The 18,246-nt window shown below is 49.0% G+C and overlaps 1 protein-coding gene across 10 annotated transcripts in view; it reads right to left on the bottom strand.

The window, feature by feature from the left end:
• Positions 1 to 18,244, bottom strand: part of SUGP2 (SURP and G-patch domain containing 2) — a 29,402-nt gene extending 11,158 nt beyond the window's left edge. For 4 of the 10 annotated variants that reach the window (XR_011567443.1, XR_011567444.1, XM_070792455.1 and 1 more), the window contains exons 1-6: positions 17,836 to 17,936; positions 16,297 to 16,425; positions 10,986 to 12,590; positions 8,358 to 8,529; positions 3,236 to 3,723; positions 2,095 to 2,206 (exon numbers count right to left, since the gene is read on the bottom strand). Coding sequence is in view for 8 of the 10 variants with exons in the window: in XM_070792455.1 (XP_070648556.1) it covers positions 2,095 to 2,206; positions 3,236 to 3,723; positions 8,358 to 8,529; positions 10,986 to 12,590; positions 16,297 to 16,425; positions 17,836 to 17,866 (2,537 nt within the window). In the remaining 2 variants the exon portion in view is untranslated. Of the gene's footprint in view, positions 1 to 2,094; positions 2,207 to 3,235; positions 3,724 to 8,357; positions 8,530 to 10,985; positions 12,591 to 16,296; positions 16,426 to 17,185; positions 17,318 to 17,378; positions 17,658 to 17,783; positions 17,937 to 18,107 lie in introns of those variants that run through there. The other 6 variants (XM_019963798.2, XM_070792457.1, XM_019963799.2 and 3 more) reach the window with 6 other exon arrangements.
• Positions 18,245 to 18,246: the final 2 nt, after the last annotated feature.

Raw genomic sequence — 18,246 nt, 5'->3', positions numbered from 1 at the left:
TACTCCTTTCTTTCCAAGACGTATTTATTTATTTTTGTTGTGCTGGGTCTTTGTTGCTGTGTGCAGGCTTCTCTAGCTGCGTCAAGCAGGGGCTACTCTTCCGAGATGGGTGGGCTTCTCATCGGTGGCCTCTCTTGCTTCGGAGCACAGGCTCTGGGGTGCTTGGGTTCCAGTGGCTTCGGTGCAGGGGATGCGGAATCTTCCGGGGCCAGGCACTGCACCTGTGTCCCCTGTGCTGGCAGGCACACTCCCAAGCCCCTGGGCCGCCAGGGCAGCCCTCTTAATTGTATTCTTAAGCTGACCCATAACTCAAGCACACTGGGAGCCAGGTGAGATGTGGCTGCATGGGGAGGGCAACACAACAGACTGGAGAGCGAGGACACAGGTGGGACAAGCGGAGGGACCTCTGGACATGTTGTGAAGGGAAATGGCATGGGACAAAAGCCCCTGTTACATACAGAAACCTATGTGTGCTGGAAGAACTGAGAGAGAAATACACACACACATGCTATAGATAAATGAAAATGGCTTCTTATTATTGATGGATGGGGGGAATGAGACTTCTCTGAGTCTACCTCTTGTAATTTTTACTTTAGAGCCATACAAATTCTGTACTTACTTTAAAAATTAAATTAAAAAGGATAAGAAAAAAAACCTCCAAACAGATTCTCAGCAGAAACAAATGAACTTGACTGTGTCAAAATGAGGACATAACCACAAACACAAAATGAATTAACTGAAGCAACCACTGAACACATTACAGGTGTGACTCTTCTAAGGGAAGAAACACAGTCATCTCGCCTCCTACTAGATAGGTGGGTGTTGGATGCAGTCATTTTCAACTATCCTACGAGCACTGGGGGCGAGAATGCATCACCCCACTGAGGCTGCTGGAGTTTTCCAGCTCTCTCTGCAGGGCACAAAGCAGACAGCATCTTCTGAGGAACACTGCTCAGAAAAGGCTGCCACAGAGACTGAGGAATGACACCAAGCCCTGCCAGTGCCAAGTAAGCAGGACAATGCAGAGTTCTCTTTCTGCATTGGGAGAAAAAAGAAAACTGCTGCAATGCTCCCACCTGCCCTTCACTGAGTTGTCCCCTTTGCCTGGCCCTGCCAGTGTGAGGTCCTGCATGCAGTGGCAGCCCAGCTCTAAGACCTGTCAGGCCCAGCAGCCCCAAGGCCTGTAAAAGGCAGTACTAGGCTGAGTACCTGCAAGGCCACCAATGCTCCATGTGGCTGGTCTGAGTCTCACAGGAAGCAAGAGGTACCCAGTGCAGGAGACCTACTCAACGTCCAAATCTGCTATAAGAGCTTAGACGCACTGACTCCCAGAAATGTTCCAGGAAACGTAAAATTTTTAACCGTATCCTTAAGTAAAGGCACAACTCTCCAGCACGTTGGGAACAGGGCAAGGGTCCAGAAGCCCTAGCTGGCTATAGGATGCAATCCAGACAGCATGGGAATCCCACCCACTCCAAGCGAGCTCAGCCACGTTAAGGATCAGTACTGAGAACACACGGCCCTCAGGCGGCCTCCCCTTCAGGAGAATTGGCGCCCCGCAGAAGAGCGGGCTCTCTGGCCTCTGGGCTATGGAATGTTGAACATTTACCCCACTTAAGAATGCACAAGGGTGCCAAGCCGCTACTACGTGGGAGTGCTTGCTGCTCACACCGGGACCAAACTCCATCACCATGCTACACGAGCAGCACACTCTCACCCCGCCCAGAGCTGCCAGCACCAGCAGGGATGGTGCCCTCCTCATCAGGCTCACGGGCGAGCACACACTCTCCTCTCTGCCTCTGCAAAGGTTCTGGGGAACCTTCACGTCCTTCTGCCAGGGCGTTCTCTCCCCCTTCCCCTGACCAACACCCCCCACTGAGCCTTTGGATCCAGCTTAAACTTCCCTCTGGGGGTGGCTTTTCCTGACGCCCCAGACGAGGGCAGGTCTCCAACAACCCCAGACAGATGCTTCTCCTGAAAAGCCCTGAGCTCAGTGGAAGAGAAGTCATAATCTATCCTGGAGGCGACCCTCTATGGGCTCTCAGGACCACTCATGAGGTGACCATAAATCAAAGGGGTGTGATGGGTACGTACCAAAGGTCAGGGTTGTCAATGCTGTTTTCTATGCTGAACTGTTCAATCTCTGGTCCCACCTGAGCAACAAATTTGGCCAGTTTCTCTGCAGTCTCCATTGTCTTCGTATCAACTACAAAATAAAGCAACTGTCATGTACTGGTTCTGAGCTGCCAATTTCCACGTGAACATCATGGGGTTGTGGAGACTGATTACAATGACGGCCCGTCACTGTGGTCTTACCCTTTGCCACATGCCTCTGCCGCTCTGTCGGGCAGAGGTGGGCTCTCCTTTCTCCCCTTGAACTGGGGCTGGCCCTGGGACTCGTTCTGACTGAGAATGTGACAGAAACGTGGAGCCTGGGCCTGAGGCGCCTCAAGCACCTCCTCTGCGTCTCCTGGATACCCAATCCAACCATCAGGCTTACTGCTGGGGGGCGACAGGCATGTAGCCCATAAGCTCCATCTCCTCAGCCAACAGACAGTCCCTGACTACTGGCCACTGCCTGCAGCTAGCAGGCCCAGCCTAGCCGACTTGGAACAATACTCGATGCTTTCTGTTACATAGCAATAACTAGAAAAATGTTTTTCCCTCTACATTCCCATCTAGTGCTGAGGGGAAGCACTGGCCATAGGGCAGCCCTGTTGTGGAAGGTGAAGGCAATGCTTGGCAGAAACAGAAGAAACTGCAAGTCACTCTAAAGAAGGAAACGAGAGAGCTTAGCAGGGAAGAGGAAATAGAACGAGAACCAGGGCAGCCCTATGAGAAGCACAAGGGGCAAGAATACAGAGAATTGGATCAAGGAGCTCAACGCCCCAAGCATGGGCACGTGGCACACCCTGCTGGCCAGAAGGTGAACTGTGTGGGGAAGCACAGACTCGGCAGGCGGCACGCATGCACGCATGCACGCATGCTGGATCCACGCTTCCTGGATCCACGCTCAGGAGAGGAGGGGGCAGCAGGACTCGAGGGCCAGCCCCCTGGGGAGGCAAGAGAAGCGTGCCTCAGCGTGTGTCATCCGGGCCGGGTCCCTTTGCTGCCGTTTGCTGCCCGGCTCCGCCCCACCCAGCCCACGAAAGCTGCCTGCCTCTGCAGAGACCCCTGGAGATGGATCAGAGCTAGGGCTGGGGCCCAGAGGACAGAGACAGGGGTGAGCACTCACCATCAATAGATGGGCAGGGAGAAGAGGTCTGAGGGGCTTCGGAGACATCCAAGCCTCCTGGCTTGGGGGATGGGCCTGAGGCTTCAGGGCTGGGGTCCCGAGGTGAGGGTCCGGCCAGCTCTGGGGGGCAGTCCTTGGCAGCATCACTCCTGTCTGGCTGGGGCGACTTGCCCTGCAGGGAGCCTGGAGCCTGCCGGCCATGGTGTTTCAGCCTGGTGCCTGAGGAGAGTAGGGTCTGGGTCCCAGTGGTGGCTCTCCTCACTTTCCAGCCCCGGAGCCCTTGAGCTCGAAGATGCCCCCGCCGCCGCCCTGGTAGGAGCCTCCTCTTGAGGCTCCGGACCGCCCGGGCGTACAGCATAGCCCGGACCGCACACTCTGCTGCCGTTGGCTTCTGATCTGCTCCTGGCAAGGTCTGGCTCATCCGCTGCATTTCTGCCAGCTTCAGCTTGTAATACTTATACTCCAGACTACTGTCATCAGACAAAAACCTATGTAACAAAACAGGAACAGCAGAACATTTGTGAACATACCAGCACAACCAAATTGCTGCTGTAAATACACTTCTGCAAACCCTTTCTACTTGGTGGCCTCCTTGCTGATGGAGAGGCTCTGCCCAGCTCTACCAAGGACGCAGCGCTGGGCCCCGGCCATGTGTCCTGCTCAGAGTGACCACAGGGTGATTAGGAGCTTTGATGGAGCACTGGTTGATTCCTGCTCGATTTTAGCACCGTGAAGGAGCTCACAGCTCCTGGCGGCCTCACATGGAAGCCCTCTGCTGCCAGGGAATGGCAGGGATTGCTCCCAGACACTGCTTTCAGGAGGTGAAACCCTTCAAATGGTGGACACTCAGCGACCTTTTAATTACATCATTAAGGACAGCATGCCATTGATGTGAAATCATGTGCCAGAGTCAGAAGAAGAGTACAGAAAAGAGGAGTCTGAGTTACACGTACTGACATTACATGTACTAGCACAGAAAGAGATCCGTGATGCAGCCCATGGAGAGCAAGCTACAGAAATCCAACACTGAAACATCCCCTATGAAACTGCCTTTGTGTACATAACACCCACGCATATTTGTTTTTCACACAGGTTGAAAGAATCAAAAGTAAACATAAGAATTTGCTCTAAGAAGTGGGTGAGAAAGGGGAATGGAGGGGTCTTTCACATTATTTACTTTGCAGCCCATTTCATTAGCACTTTCTTTCATCTCTATTAACCCTTCCTTCCTAGTCTGGGCTTTTTTCACCGTTTTTTCTTTGCCTCATGAATTGAATGGTTTCACCGTTTTTTCTTTGCCTCATGAATTGAATGGTTATCTTCACTCTTCATTTCTGATAAACACATGCAAGGTTGTACCTTCTTCCCCCAACCTGCTACTTCCTTCTGAAGAGTTTCTAATTTCAACTCTAATTCTCTTTCATACGGAAAGTTATTAGAAGCCAGTTTTATTTAGGCTGTTGCTTTATGCATGGCACAATGTGGCCAACATGATTTTCCTTTCCTGGGATGGTCTGTGACTTTCCCCATGACCTCATTCATACCATGGTTTTTGTGAACATTCAACTTCAGTTTGTGTTAAAGAGTAAGTAGCGTCTGGTGAGTATGGCAGTATTTCACGAGGCTTTTGGACTGTCTGCTATTGAGACCACATATTAGATAAGGTTCCCCATTGCCAGACTGGCCATGAGGTGGCAGTGCACAGCAGGATGCTGGCAGCTCTGTGTGATGTGGCATGTCCCTGGCGGGCGGCTCTGTATGGAGCTCCTGCCGACGCTCACTACACAGTCAAGGTCTGGCTGGATCTGGGGGAACAGGCTGTGCTGGCTCCCCTGCTGCCCGAGACACTCTGCCGGGCGGCAGCAGCATCCTGTAAGACTGCACCCTGACCAGCCTAGGTTCCCACAGGAGGGAAGGCGGACCAAAAGGGATGCGCCAGCTCTCAAGTCAAATGCAGCCCCCATTCACGGCAGAAAGTGGAGTAAATGCCAGGTGACCAGATCCCCACCACAGGAGTCCCTTTTCTGAGGTTGAGTCTAATGCCAAGTGCAGGTTCAACACATCAGTCACAAGCCCACTTCCCCCAGCTCTAGTGGAGCATAACATCAAAAGCACAGTGTACTCCTGAGCTAGCCTGCCAGGTTCAAATCCCAGTGCAGTCACTCACTAGCTGTGAGATTTACTGAGTCTTTCTGTGCCTCAGTTTCTCCATCTATAAGATGGGATGCGTGATAACGATAAGTTATTTCACCATGTTGCCGTGAGGCTTGAATTATATACTTTTCGTTATGAAGAAAATGCTTTGGGAAATTCCCTGGTGGGCCAGTGGTTTGGACTTGGTGCTTTCACTGCCAGGACCTGGGTTCAATCCCTGGTTGGGGAATTAATATCTCACAAGACACACAGCTCAGACATTTAAAAAAAAAAAAAAAAAAGAGCAGCATCGGTGTGTCATCTCTAGGGATATAACAGTTAACTGTTAAAAGTAGCTTAAAGAACTAAAAGTGACTGTCTCTAAGGAGCAAACTCAGGGACGTCTCTGGCAGACCAGTGGTTAAGACTCCAATCATCTACTGTAGGAGGGGCATGGGTTTGATTCCTGGTTGGGGAATGATCCCACAGGCTGCACTGGCATGGCCAAAAAAAAAAAAAAAAAGAGTGGAACTGGCATGAGAATGGACCATGGCAGAAACATTTTGCCTTTTGTTATAACATTGATTTTTTTGGTAAATCACATACAAATACCACTTTGACTTAAGAATTTAAACCTAAGTTTGCTTTTTTTTTTTTAACACTGTTTCTTTGCACACTCTTTCTTCTTACAGGCTCTGGGTAACTCTGAAGGAGTTCACAGGTGATCAAATCTCTGAGTCAGCTCCCTAATCTGCTCCTCATTCAGGTTGTTTCTATCAGCCAACCACTGAGATTATTTCAACAATCACATTCTTCAATTCCAAGATCCTCAACTGGCTATTTTCCATAATAAGCAGTTCCTATTTCATAGATATAATATACTATTGCCCATCTAAGACTATTAATCACATATGTATTTTTAGACAATCTTCTTTTTCTTACAGTAACTCTTGTCTTAGGTGTCAGATCTGTTGAGTTTGGTGATTCTCTTTCATGATGCCAATTTTCCTCAAATACATGCTTACTTTTGATTTGCAGGCCCGCCCACCACCACCACACATACCCCCAAGCCTGGCTCTGATTCTGTCCACCACCCCCGGCTGTCAGTGACCGGGAGCCTGTGGGGAGTGTGCAGCGGTCACGAGGCAGGGACACATGCTCCCAGTCCTCTCAGAGTCCCCCTTCCCTCCAGCCCAGTGACCTCGACAATCCCCTGGAAGCTGCCCGGGTCTCTCAGGTCTACATGACATCCTACCCAGAGGAACTGGTCCCTGCTTTCATCCGTCAGTCTGAGGCTACCCAGCCTCCTTCCTTCAGCATAAGCACTGGCTGAGACCACAGCGCCTGAGTGTGACTCTCAGCTCTGTCTGTTACTAGCTGTGTATCCTCCAGGCAAGAGGCCTCTTTAAGCCTCAAGTTTTCTGTCTGTCTGTAAAGATGACAACATATCTACTTCAAGAGGTTGTTTATGAGGGTTTGGCCAGCTAGTACTTCAATCAGTAAAGTGCTTAGAACGGTACCAAGTGCACAAAAAGCAAAAGATTTGCTAAATGAAAAGCATTCAATAAGTGATACTGGGGCAATTAGGCTATTGGGTTTTTTTTTAACTTTTAAGTTATATGCCTTATTCAACATATGAACATGACCTCGGTGAATTCAAGAATCCTGTCAAAATAAAAACATAACAATTTCTAACTCTCCTCCCGGCAATCATACTGGTTACCACCAAAGCTCTGGCACCGTTACACAGAAATTTTTACCTTTCAAGCATCTTTAATAATTACAACAGCAAGAACAGAAAATTCAGGGATTTCCCTGCTGGTCCAAATCCACCTACGAATGCAGCAGACACGGGTTTGATCCCTGGTTGGGAAAGATTCCACATGCCATGCGGCATTAGGCCTATGGGCCACACCTCCTGAGCCCACATACTGCAACTGCTGAAGCCCATGCACCGAGAGCCCATGCTCTGCAACGGAAGTCACACCAATGGAAAACCCGAGCCCTGCAACGAAGGGCCATCCCCGCTCACCACGACTAGAGAAGGCCTGCACACAGCAATAGACACCCAGTGTAGCCAAAAATAAATAAATTAAAAAAAATGAATCTACCGTGCTATACAGGGGGCACAGGTTCAATAGTTGGTTGGAGAACGAAGATCCCACATGCCGCAGAGAACTAAGCCCACACACAACTACTGAGCCTATATGCCACAACTGGAGTCCACGCGCCTCAAAGACCCCACAGGACGCAACTAAGACTTGACTCAGTCAAGTAAATACATAATTTTTTAAAATTTAAAAAATAAGGGAAGGGCATGTTATTTAAAAAACAAAAAATCTAAAACTCCAACAGAGAGGAATGGCTAAATAAACTGATCATCTATTTTTCAGACCAGTAAACACAGCCATCTGAAATGTCTTCAAAAAGCAGGAAACATGAGCACTTTCCTGTGTAAAAGGAGTTGGGTATATCACAGCATAATTACAACTGCGTGAGAAACCAGAGAGCCTCCAATGAGCAGAAAGACTGCTAACAAATACTCCCAGATGCCAGTGAGTGCCAGTAAGAGCACAGGTGGCTTCGCCCAACTTTCTATTCTTCTTCTCCTTTTCTAATAAGCAAATGCTGTATTAATATTTATGGCAGAAACTTTAATTTTAAAAAATTGTTCTATTCAAGCGAAGAGGCAATAAGACAAAGGGAAGACAGTTGAACAGAGAGTAGCAATAAGTCACAAACAACTGCCGTGACGTATGCCTCATCTTACACTCATTCTTTGCACGTGTCTCTCACCTCATCCTCAAATCAGCACAGACAAGGAGTCTGAACCCATAGGAACCTGACCCACCCTCATACTCTTCCTACTGACACACACCACAGCTCAAAATAAACACTTCACTTTCTTCTCTGGACACCATCAGAGCAACAGAAACACTGCCCTGTACTTTACAGGAGGGATTCAGAAGAGCACCATTTAGAGACCTACCAGTAAGCAGGGTCCTCCTGGAGAAGAGCTCTCTCTTTGGGAGACAGGCTGCCTCCAATGACGCGTGCGACCAGCTGGTCAATGATGTCCACCACCTTGTGATCTGCTCGCTGGGGGACCTCTGGAACACACAGAGGGTCTTCTCTGAGAAACACACGGGACCACATGGGGCCTGGGAAGATCGGGATAGAGCCTAAGATGGAGCCTAAGCAGGCACCAGCAACTGAAATCCTCCTTCACAAGAGACCAGCATTGAAGAGGGAAAGGGCCTGTTATTCTACAAACCAATATACAAAATATCCTCTCAAAGGCTATAGTAGCATAATCAATAGGAGAGAAACAGTCGCAAACTTAGTGACTGTACAGAGCAATATTCTATAGAAGGAAATAGTATGTAGCAACTCTTTATCACTTTTTGCATACAGCTTAACTTGTTCACAATATTAAGGAGAAAAGAGAAAGATATAAAATGTAGCTAGGTATAAAATAATGTAAAAAGTATATCTAAACTGTAATTTGCAATATGAAGAAAGAAGAAGAGGTACAAATAAATAGACACACAGAAAAAAAGATTAGACAGGAATATACCAGAAAGTTAACAAAGGTTATCTATGGGTGGTAGATTTAGCAGGGATTTCACTTTTCTGTGTGTTTTATCTATAAAAAATAAACACATGTGATGTATAATCAGAAAACATATAAGCTCACACAGAAAAATTGTCCAATTAAAAAAGTTAATATTAAAAAACGTCAATACTTCCAAGATAGGTGTTCACAGAAAGCATCTGTTGAATGGTTGAAAAAAAACATTTTTTTAAGTGTGAAGTTCCTTTGATATTTGCTAGTTTTAATAGCGCAGATGGTCTATCTGTTCATTCATTCAATAAAAATCAGCCCTGATCTGGAGAGGTTTTCCAGTTTGTTGTGGCATGGTATCGACATTCTCAACATTAGTGTGAGTTCTTAACACAGAACACGTCAATCCTTCAACTGTCATTTCATTTCCCCTCTGAAATTACTTTCTTTTTTTGTTGTTGGCTCTCACTTTATAGAACTGCTAGTTTTACATGATTTTACAAAAACAGTAAGAGCTTCAAAGTCAGAGGCTTTCAAAGACAATGAAATTCATGCATCACTGCAACCAACTCTAGAGAAGATGACCACAGGTAAGGGCCAGAAAGTGGATCTTACCTTTGGCCCAGCAATCTTTCTGTGGATATCTCCTTTCAAGCAGGATTCACATTTTTTTTTTTAATGAAAATAATAGTAAGCAGCAAGAAATTCAACCAAAGATATCACCCCAGCATTTCTAACAGTAATGGAAGTAGTGGCAGCCTGTGCCCCATAAGATGTGGAACTGGCGCCATCTACCTGATGACCAGACAAGGAGCCAACGCTTGGCAGATGCCAATTTCACAGGGACCCAGCTCTGCTCAGGCTCAGAAGCCTTTAATAAAAGGCACTATGACTCCAACATCAAGGGAGATGCAGCAAATGCTGCAGAAACACAGCAAAGAGCCCTTGATAATCCTGTAGAGGAGCAGACTGCAGTGTTCTCAGTACAGCAAGATGGCAGCTCCAGGCACGCGTGCACAGCAGCACAACCAGGGGGTGGTCGCGGGCAACTTTAGGTTGTGGGGGACTTTTTCGTTCCTCTCAGTATCACTGTTACACAGACTTTCCACCCCACTATCTCAGGGGATGTGAGGAAGAGTTCCCACTTCAGCCCTGAGCTCACTTCTGCAAGGCTCCCTCTCTGGCAGTAGGTGTGGCTGCCCAGCCCTAGAGGGACCTGCCCAGTGCCCGTGGCAGTCAGGGCTCCACAAGGGTGAAGACTTGAGGAGATTCAGGGACAAATGCAACTTACCAACTTGACTGGAGCAATGGAAGCCAAGAACTGTATCAGAGGAAAAAGGGACTTCCTCAACGGCCACTATGTGTGCTCATGACTTCTGGGCTTTCTGGGCTGTGAAAACATCCATCCTGGGAGTGCAGGGGGAGGGAAAGGGACACTACACAGCCAGTCACTTCTATTTCTATTACCTTCTTCTTTGTCTTTCCCCTCCCCAGTAAGCCAACTCGTTAACTGCAGGTTACCAGGTATACTGAAGTGATCTCTCAACCTCTAGCTAGTCTAGAAAAGTGAGCAGGTGAAAAGGTGCCTCCACCACCTAGCCCTCAGAACAGTTCAGAAATAACCTTCTTGACTCCCCATGCTGGGCTGGGGCCTCTCCTATATCCCCTTAATCCCAGCACAGGAGGGGCTGGGTTTGTGATTTCTTTCCCTCGGAAGCCTGGGGGATCCTTGGAGACTGTGGCCTGTATTTACTTTCAAGTAATAACTCGGGGCTGGGGTTGGAGGGGCGGGGCAGAGAAGGGATACTTTTGGAACAAGGCTTCTTAACCTTGGCTGTAAGATGATACAAACAACCCAGATAATAAAGCAATACTTAAAGAATGAGTGGCAGGCACGTATGAATGAGTGGCAGTCACTGTGAGTTTTCTCCTAAAATTCTGATTTGTTTCCAACTGGCTAAAGAACTTCTATGTAAAAATATCAGAAAGTGAGAGACATTATAAAAAAGCAAACAAATCACAACAAACAGAAACTGCCGCTGCTGTCCTTACCATCACTCAGACCACTCAGCGCCTGGGCCTGAATTTCAGGTTTTGTAGAAGGAACAGCTTTCTCCTCATCTCGGGTCGGCTCGGATTCAGTTTTCTTCACCTGGAGTGGACACCCACTGCTGACCAGCCAGGCCTTCAGGTGATCGATGTACTCTCTCCCAAACAGAGTAGAGTCCTCGAAGTTTGGAAATGCGGCAGGAGATGGAGCTATATCTTGGAGGCCAACAGCTTCCAGGATTTTCTCTTGCCGGAAGGAAGAGGCCAAGGAGAATGTCTGTCCCAGAAGAGCTAAAGACTTCCGGCAGAGAGAATTGGTGGTCTCCAGGGCAATAGCCAAGTCCAGGGGGTTAGTGAGGGTCTTCATCTTCACACTCAGCTCGTAGGCATTGCAGGCCATGAGCAGGGGCGTGACACTCTTCAGCAGCCGGTCTTGTAGTCTCATTATGTATTTATCAAAGGGCTTTATGATTTCAAAAAAGCAATTTTTGGTCTTCACAGCACCTTTGTCTAAAAGCATGTTTAAAAACTCATTATCAACTCTGGGTGTTTTCAAAGCGGAGTGCTTTAAAAATTTGATAGTAAAAAAGCAAAAATCTCTGTGCTCTGGTTTTAAGGAGCATTTGAATGAGGCAAGCATTTTAGCACAGGTTTCTGTTTCAAGTTCAAAGAGAGTCTGGAAAAGTTGGGAAAATTTAACATCATCTTTTATGGTGTGGAATCCTGCCCACTTTATTATTTCTATCCCAAATCTCGAGAAGACATCTGACTTATCTATGATGTCGAAGCTCATCTTTCTCCTGGGAAGCCGGACATCCTTCAGATCAAGCCCCAGAGGGACTTTCCGGGTAGGGAACTGGACTTCTGTCCCTGGGTTGGTCGCCAGGGTCACATCAGGACTTGAGGTGGTTTTCTGGATTTGGTTAGTGCCCTGAGTTTTGGGAGTGATACGACTCATAGTGGGTACCTTTTTCGTGCTCACATTTCTCAGCATGACAAGTTTCCCAACCCCCACCTTAGAAGTGAGCAGGCCTTGAGTCTCCCCCTTTCCCAAGACAGCACCCTCCTGGTCGGCAAGGTTTAGGCCTCGGCCTCTGCCCTGGGCTTGGCTGCTGCCCCTGAGCACAGAGTCTGCCTCCCCTGGACGGTCCCCGTCATAATCATGACTCTCTTTCTCCAAGCACTCTTTCTCAATCAGCCTGGAGGAGCCAAAGTTCCCCAGTAATGCAGAAGGGCCAAAACTATACTCCTGTGACCAAGAGGATTCTTGAGAAACTGAGTGGGCAAAGTCTTGTTCCCAAGAGCCATGGAGTGCAAATTTCCAGTCCTGAGAACGGAAATGTCCCAGTTTCCGGTGGCCAAAGACCTGGTCTCGGGAGTTAGGGTGGGAAAATTCCAGATCCCGACCACATTCTTTGCGAAAGTAGCTGTCTTCACTTACAGAAGGGTTGTTTGACCTGAAGGAAGGTCCTGGAAATATATCACCTCTCAGGCCTTCTCTCCCAGTGTCTCGAGGATGAGTTACAGATGTACCCAGAGTGTACCTGCTGTCACTGTGAATGTCATCAAACATATCTGCTCTGGCTCTTGGGACTGTCCTTAGAAGATCTGAAATAAACAATCCAAAAAGAAACACAAAGGTACGTGTCAGACCAGAGGCTGCAAGTGGGTGATCTGCAGACCACCAGCAGGGTGCTTTCCCAGTCAGAGTGCATTTTAGAAACTCACATGGAAAATATGTGTGGTTTCACTTAAAAACCTAGGTTTCTACTTATGCAAACAGAAGAGCTCTGAGTACTGGGCCTATCTGGCCTGACGACAGTCCATGGAGGCTAGGCAGCAGTGCTGCTCACTCATCCAGATCCTTTGCCCTACCTCTGTTTTACAAGGCTTCCCTGGTGGCTCAGCTGGCAAAGAATCTGCCTGCAATGCAGGAGATCTGGGTTTGATCCCTGGGTTGGGAAGATCCCCTGGAGAAGGAACAGCTACCCACTTCAGTATTCTGGCCTGGAGAGTTCCATGGGGTGGCAGAGTTGGACACAACTAGGAACTTTCACTTTCACTTCACTTTCTGTTTTACAAGCCTTCTTTTAGACTCAGGGATGGGCATTTGGCTCCCAAATAACCTGGTCTTCTTTACTGTGACCAGAACGCTTGTGTATTTCTACTTCTATCACACAGCAGACAGGTTTTCTAGAGGCTGCCTGCCTCCCCTGCTTCCCCTGAGGAACTTCGGCCCACAGTGCCACTGAGGCGGGAGCTACATCTGACACTGCACCCACCACTGCTGGCCGGACCTTAGCTGAGCACCTGATCCAAAGGCGGCTGACAGGCTCCCCCAGAAAGGGTCGTTAAGCCAACCAATACCTGAAGAGAGACTGAGCAAACAAGAGGGAAGGCAGAAGTTAAACAGGCCATGGCAGCAGAAACCACAGTGGAAACTGAACAGTGCGTGCTTTTGTCCTCCACCGTGCAGAAATGAGAAAAATAGCAAACTATGTTTGCATGTGTTCACTCACGCATAAAGAAACTGAAAGGGGAATTCCCTGGCGGTCCAGTGGTTAGGACTCCACGCTTTCACTGCCAAGAACCTGGGTTAAGTCCCTGGTCAGGAAACTGAAATTCCATATGCAGCATGGCAGCCAAAAAGAAGAAAGAAACTGTAAGAAGTCAAAACCAGAAGAGAACTACAGGCACACAGGGACAGAGGGCCTCAGGGGGACATCTGTACAGAGTACCTTTCTTACTTTCTGAACCAGAATCTATTACCTAGTCAAAAAGTCAATCGTAAAAGAGAGAGAAAGATGCCAGTAAGTAGTGACGGGTCAACAGGCCACAGGAAACAAGAGCTTTGAATAAATCCAAGTTTATCTGTCCAACAAGTACTTACTAAGCACCTACTGTATATGGGCACTGATCTAGGCCCTGAAGTTATAGCAGGGAAGACACAGCAAAGTCCCTACTTTCCTGGACTTTTCAGTTGAGGAAGCCAAATAATAAACAAAAAATTCTTCAGGTGTAAGAAAATGCCAAACTGGCGGGAATGTGAAGAGGGAAAGCCATTTTTAAACAGGCTGGTCAGGTGGGCAGCTCTAACAACAATGTATCTGAGTAGCAGAGGCCTGGCGTGAGGGGTCAGAATGTGCAGTTATGGGGAAAGCCTACCAGGTAGAGGGAGTGTGAGGACTAAGCCCTGAGATGAGTACAGGACAAATGTGGTGACAATGGAGAGGGAAGGAGGGACAAAGCGGTGCAGCACCTAGATTCTCCTGCACACTGAAGGCCCGGGGCATCCTGACTTAATTAACCAGGATGAGATGTGACCTGGGCATTAGGGCTTTTAAACAGCCCCCAAAGGATTCTAATGTGCAGCAAAACTGGTGAACTACTATGATAGGAGATGCAAACAGAAGTGGGTGCAAACCAGATCAAGCCAGGCCCTTGACAGGACTCCAGAGTTTACTATGAATGAGACAGAAAGCCATGGGGGGGTTGGAGCAAAAGGATGACCTCACTGGCTGCTGTGTGGGGAACAGACTGCAAGGGACAAGAGTGGAAGTTCCAGCAAGGAGTCCACCAAGATGATCCAGATACTGATGGTTTCCGATGGCCTGGTTACGGTGGGAGCATTAGAGGAAGAGCGGTGGCTGGATTCTGCCCAATAGGACCTAGTTTACAAGGCCTCAGAAAAATGCAGCAGACAGAGAAAGGCTGACCAATGCAGCTCTATGACACAGAGATGGTTCCAGAACCATCTAGTGTCCTACTGGGTTCACAGTCTCCCCCCTCCCCCAACCTTTCTTGAGGTAACTTAAGATATGTGTTAGTGTTTGAGTCTCTAGACAAGATAAACCAATTGAAATCTCCAAATATATATATATATACACACACACACATATATATACATACAGACATAGATATACATACATGTGTTTTTACGTACACACATACACGTATGTACATATGTACACACACATACGTGTTTTTATATGTAAAAACACATGAAGTATTCAGGATTCATATATGGCTAAAAGAATTAAAGGCTGCACAAACCACCACAGATACAGTTACTTCCGAGGAATAAGGAAGCAGCAAAGAGGCTTTTTACATCCTATTCTTTTCTTTGGCCCCACAGTGTGGCATGTGGGATCTCAGTTCCCCAACCAGGGATCAAACCCTGCCTTAGGAGAGTGGAGTCTTAACCACTGGATGGCCAGGGAAGTCCCGACATTCTGTTCTTAACTACTTAATCCTTCCAATCTTTTGTAACAGGAAAGGTTTTGTCTGCTGCTTATACCATTTTTGAAAACTCAGACTTTGGAGACAGCTTCCAAGCCTCAGTTTCTCTGGGTCCAAGCACATAATAAGTTATCCCCACCCCAAGCACTCAGACTCATCCAGCCAACACTGAGGAAGCCTTCTCTACAGCAAGCCTGGCTCAAGGGCTGGTGCAGCAGCACACAGTACAGGCCAAAGGAGGCCTGGAGGAGGCCAGCCCACAGCGGGGACCCAGTACACAGTGTAAATCAATCCAGGCCTACCAGGGCCTCCTGCGGGAAGACACCTGTGCACCAGGTCTTACTGAGGGAGTTCATCACACAGAGCTGAGACGAGGGATTCACAACACAGACAGGCACACAGTATCGGTGAAACAACAGGCCTAAGGCAGAGGATGAGAGCTAAGAGCCTCATGCACTGTGGGGTGGGGCCTCCAGGTTGTCCTGCCATTTACACTAGGACCATTTATTATCCTGCTGACAGGATGCTTCAAAACTTTGCAAAAGGAACGTTTTCAGGCAGGGCCTACATTCAGCAGCTCCACAAGGCTCCAAGGCCCTCCTGTCTTGCATACCAGTTACTTGGCTGCTCCTGCACTTATCTGAGGATGTAAAACCAAAATAGGGAGCCCCAGGAGCCTAAGCTTGGCCTTGGTCCCGCAAAGTTAGCATTAACAGATCTGTGGGGAGAGAAGATTTGAGGGAATGAAGCCAGGAACTGAAAGACATTTCACGAGGAGATTACTGCAATAATCCAGGTAAGACCTGATAAGAGCTCAAACCTGGGTAGTGATAGTGGGCATGGAGTCAGGCAATTTATTTAAGAACCCTTCTTTAGGTGGGGCAGGGTGCCTGGGGAGAAGCTCTGGATAATGACAATACCTCCTTCTACATAATGACTTAACAGGTGGACCAAGAGAAAATTTTATCTCCACTTAAGAAGGTAAAATCTGAGGAGTTGCAGGTTGGGCCCCAATTCTAAATACATGCTCCACCCACCCACCTCACTCCCCCCAAAACCACGTACTTTAATTTACCTTGGGCTTTAAACTGAAGAGTTTCACCTACAGCCTCACCACTGGGGTCCATATATCGGTTAGCTTTTTCCTGCAATACAGCATCAAAAGTCTCCTGTGCAATTCTCCTTGCTGCCATGTTTCTCTGACCTGTAATGAAAAGAGGGGGAAAAAGACACTAAGAGTGACAACTAATGCCCACAAAGCCTGATCTATTCCACTTAATCCTCAGAGTAACCAAGCAGTGATCCATAATCTGGCATGGCACTTCAGAAGAAGGCCGGTTTATTTTAACGGGACCTCTGCCCACATAACCTCACAGGTGTGTGTTGGCTAAGAAAGAGTAAGACAATACTGTTGATCTTGGACAATCTATTTTGCTTCTCTGAGGCCATTTTCTCAGAATCCCTTAAAAGAAGCGCTGTAAAAGCAGCTCTGTCTCCCGGGGCTGCTGAAAGACTGTATGAAGCAACACACACGACAGGAGCTTAAACCTTTACAATGTTTAGGAAAGACATGATTTTTCCCATTTCCATTTTCCTATTTCACAGACATGGCGAAGACGCTCTGAGAGCTAACTTCCCGTCTGACAGAGGCATCTCAGCAAGTGAAGGGAGAAATCCCTGACTAGTGACAATGACCCACTGACAGAGCTTACTCTGTGCCGGCTCCTGTTGAAAGCGAGGGACTCCCACAACACTTCTTGCAACAACCCAATAAACAAGTGGGGCCTCTTATGAATGAAATTACACAGAAGTGCAGAAGGGAGGTTCAGGCTAAGTGACCCATTCAAGGTCAACCAGCCTGGGCTGGAACCTGGGAAACAGGGCATTGGTTGCGGGGACAAAGCCCTGAAGACTGATTAGAAAAAGACTGAGAAGCTATATTGAGAAATCCAGTGGTGGCTTACCCAGCAAGATATTCCTTCCATCTAGAAGCCTCCAACCTCAAAACCCAAGCCTGCCCCTGCCTGACAGTCATTTCTTATGACCATTACCCCCTTTCCCTATCCTTCAGGCCTTTTCCCTGGCCCCCTTGTTCTCTGCTATAGAAGGGCAGGGTGTCCCGGCCAGGTGGTCCAGGATCAATTCAAGTGATCTAACCTCTCCGTGCCTCCGCTTCCCCATCTAAACCGGCAGCTCTTGGTAGGGGTTGCTGTGGGGACCGAACCAGTTAAAAAAATGTCTAAAGAGGCGGAGTCGGCGCCCCGCCGCCGTTATCACCCCACCAGAGGGGCCGCTCCCGGCTCAGGCTGAATGAATGAACGAACAAATGAACCCATTCAGGCACGGCCCGCCTCCTCCCGGCCTTTGAGGTCAAAGAAAAGGGGGCGCCGGGCCTCGAAGGCCGCAGATCGCCCCCCAGGCCGACCCGGCCGCGATGCGTCCGCCGCGCAGTCCGAGGGCCGAGCCCGCTGCGCCATCGTGGAGACCCGGGGTTCCCGGGATCGAGCCCAAACCCCCAACCTCCGGGCCCACCCGCCGACAACGCCTGGGCCCGGGCCTCACCCCGAGCCCACCGCGCGCGGAGCCGCCCCCGCCACCGCCTCAGGCTCCTCACCCGCCGCCGCCACCGCGCGAGGCGGGGACATGCAAATAAGCCAACGGTCTCCGCAGCGCCGCGCCGCGCAGGCGCAGGCCGCGGCCGAGCCTCAAGGCACAGGCGCAGGCGGCCGCCGCCAAAGCCTCTCGCGCAGGCGCACTGCCCAACCTTCAAGGCAGACACTCTCGAGGCAAAAAATTTCTCTCCCTGGACGGGCGGCGACGGGAAGCGACAGGAAAAAGGCGACAGAGACGCCGTCGCCGCAAACCTGTTGGCTCTCTCAGCTTTACCTGTACTCGCGGTCACTCTTGGTCACCCCGGGAGCGGTTCACAGGGCTGACAGAGGCCGAGGCGCGCCCTCGCCAGCGCGCCTGCGCACGTACGGCGGCCGAAAGGGACCAGGGGGCGGCGCAGCCGGAGACCGCCGCG

This window comes from Bos indicus, chromosome 7, assembly GCF_029378745.1.
Source record: "Bos indicus isolate NIAB-ARS_2022 breed Sahiwal x Tharparkar chromosome 7, NIAB-ARS_B.indTharparkar_mat_pri_1.0, whole genome shotgun sequence".
In the NCBI taxonomy this organism is placed as follows: Eukaryota; Metazoa; Chordata; class Mammalia; order Artiodactyla; family Bovidae; genus Bos; species Bos indicus.
The sequence above is the reverse complement of the archived record's forward strand: the minus strand, read 5'-3'. Positions and strand labels throughout refer to the sequence as shown.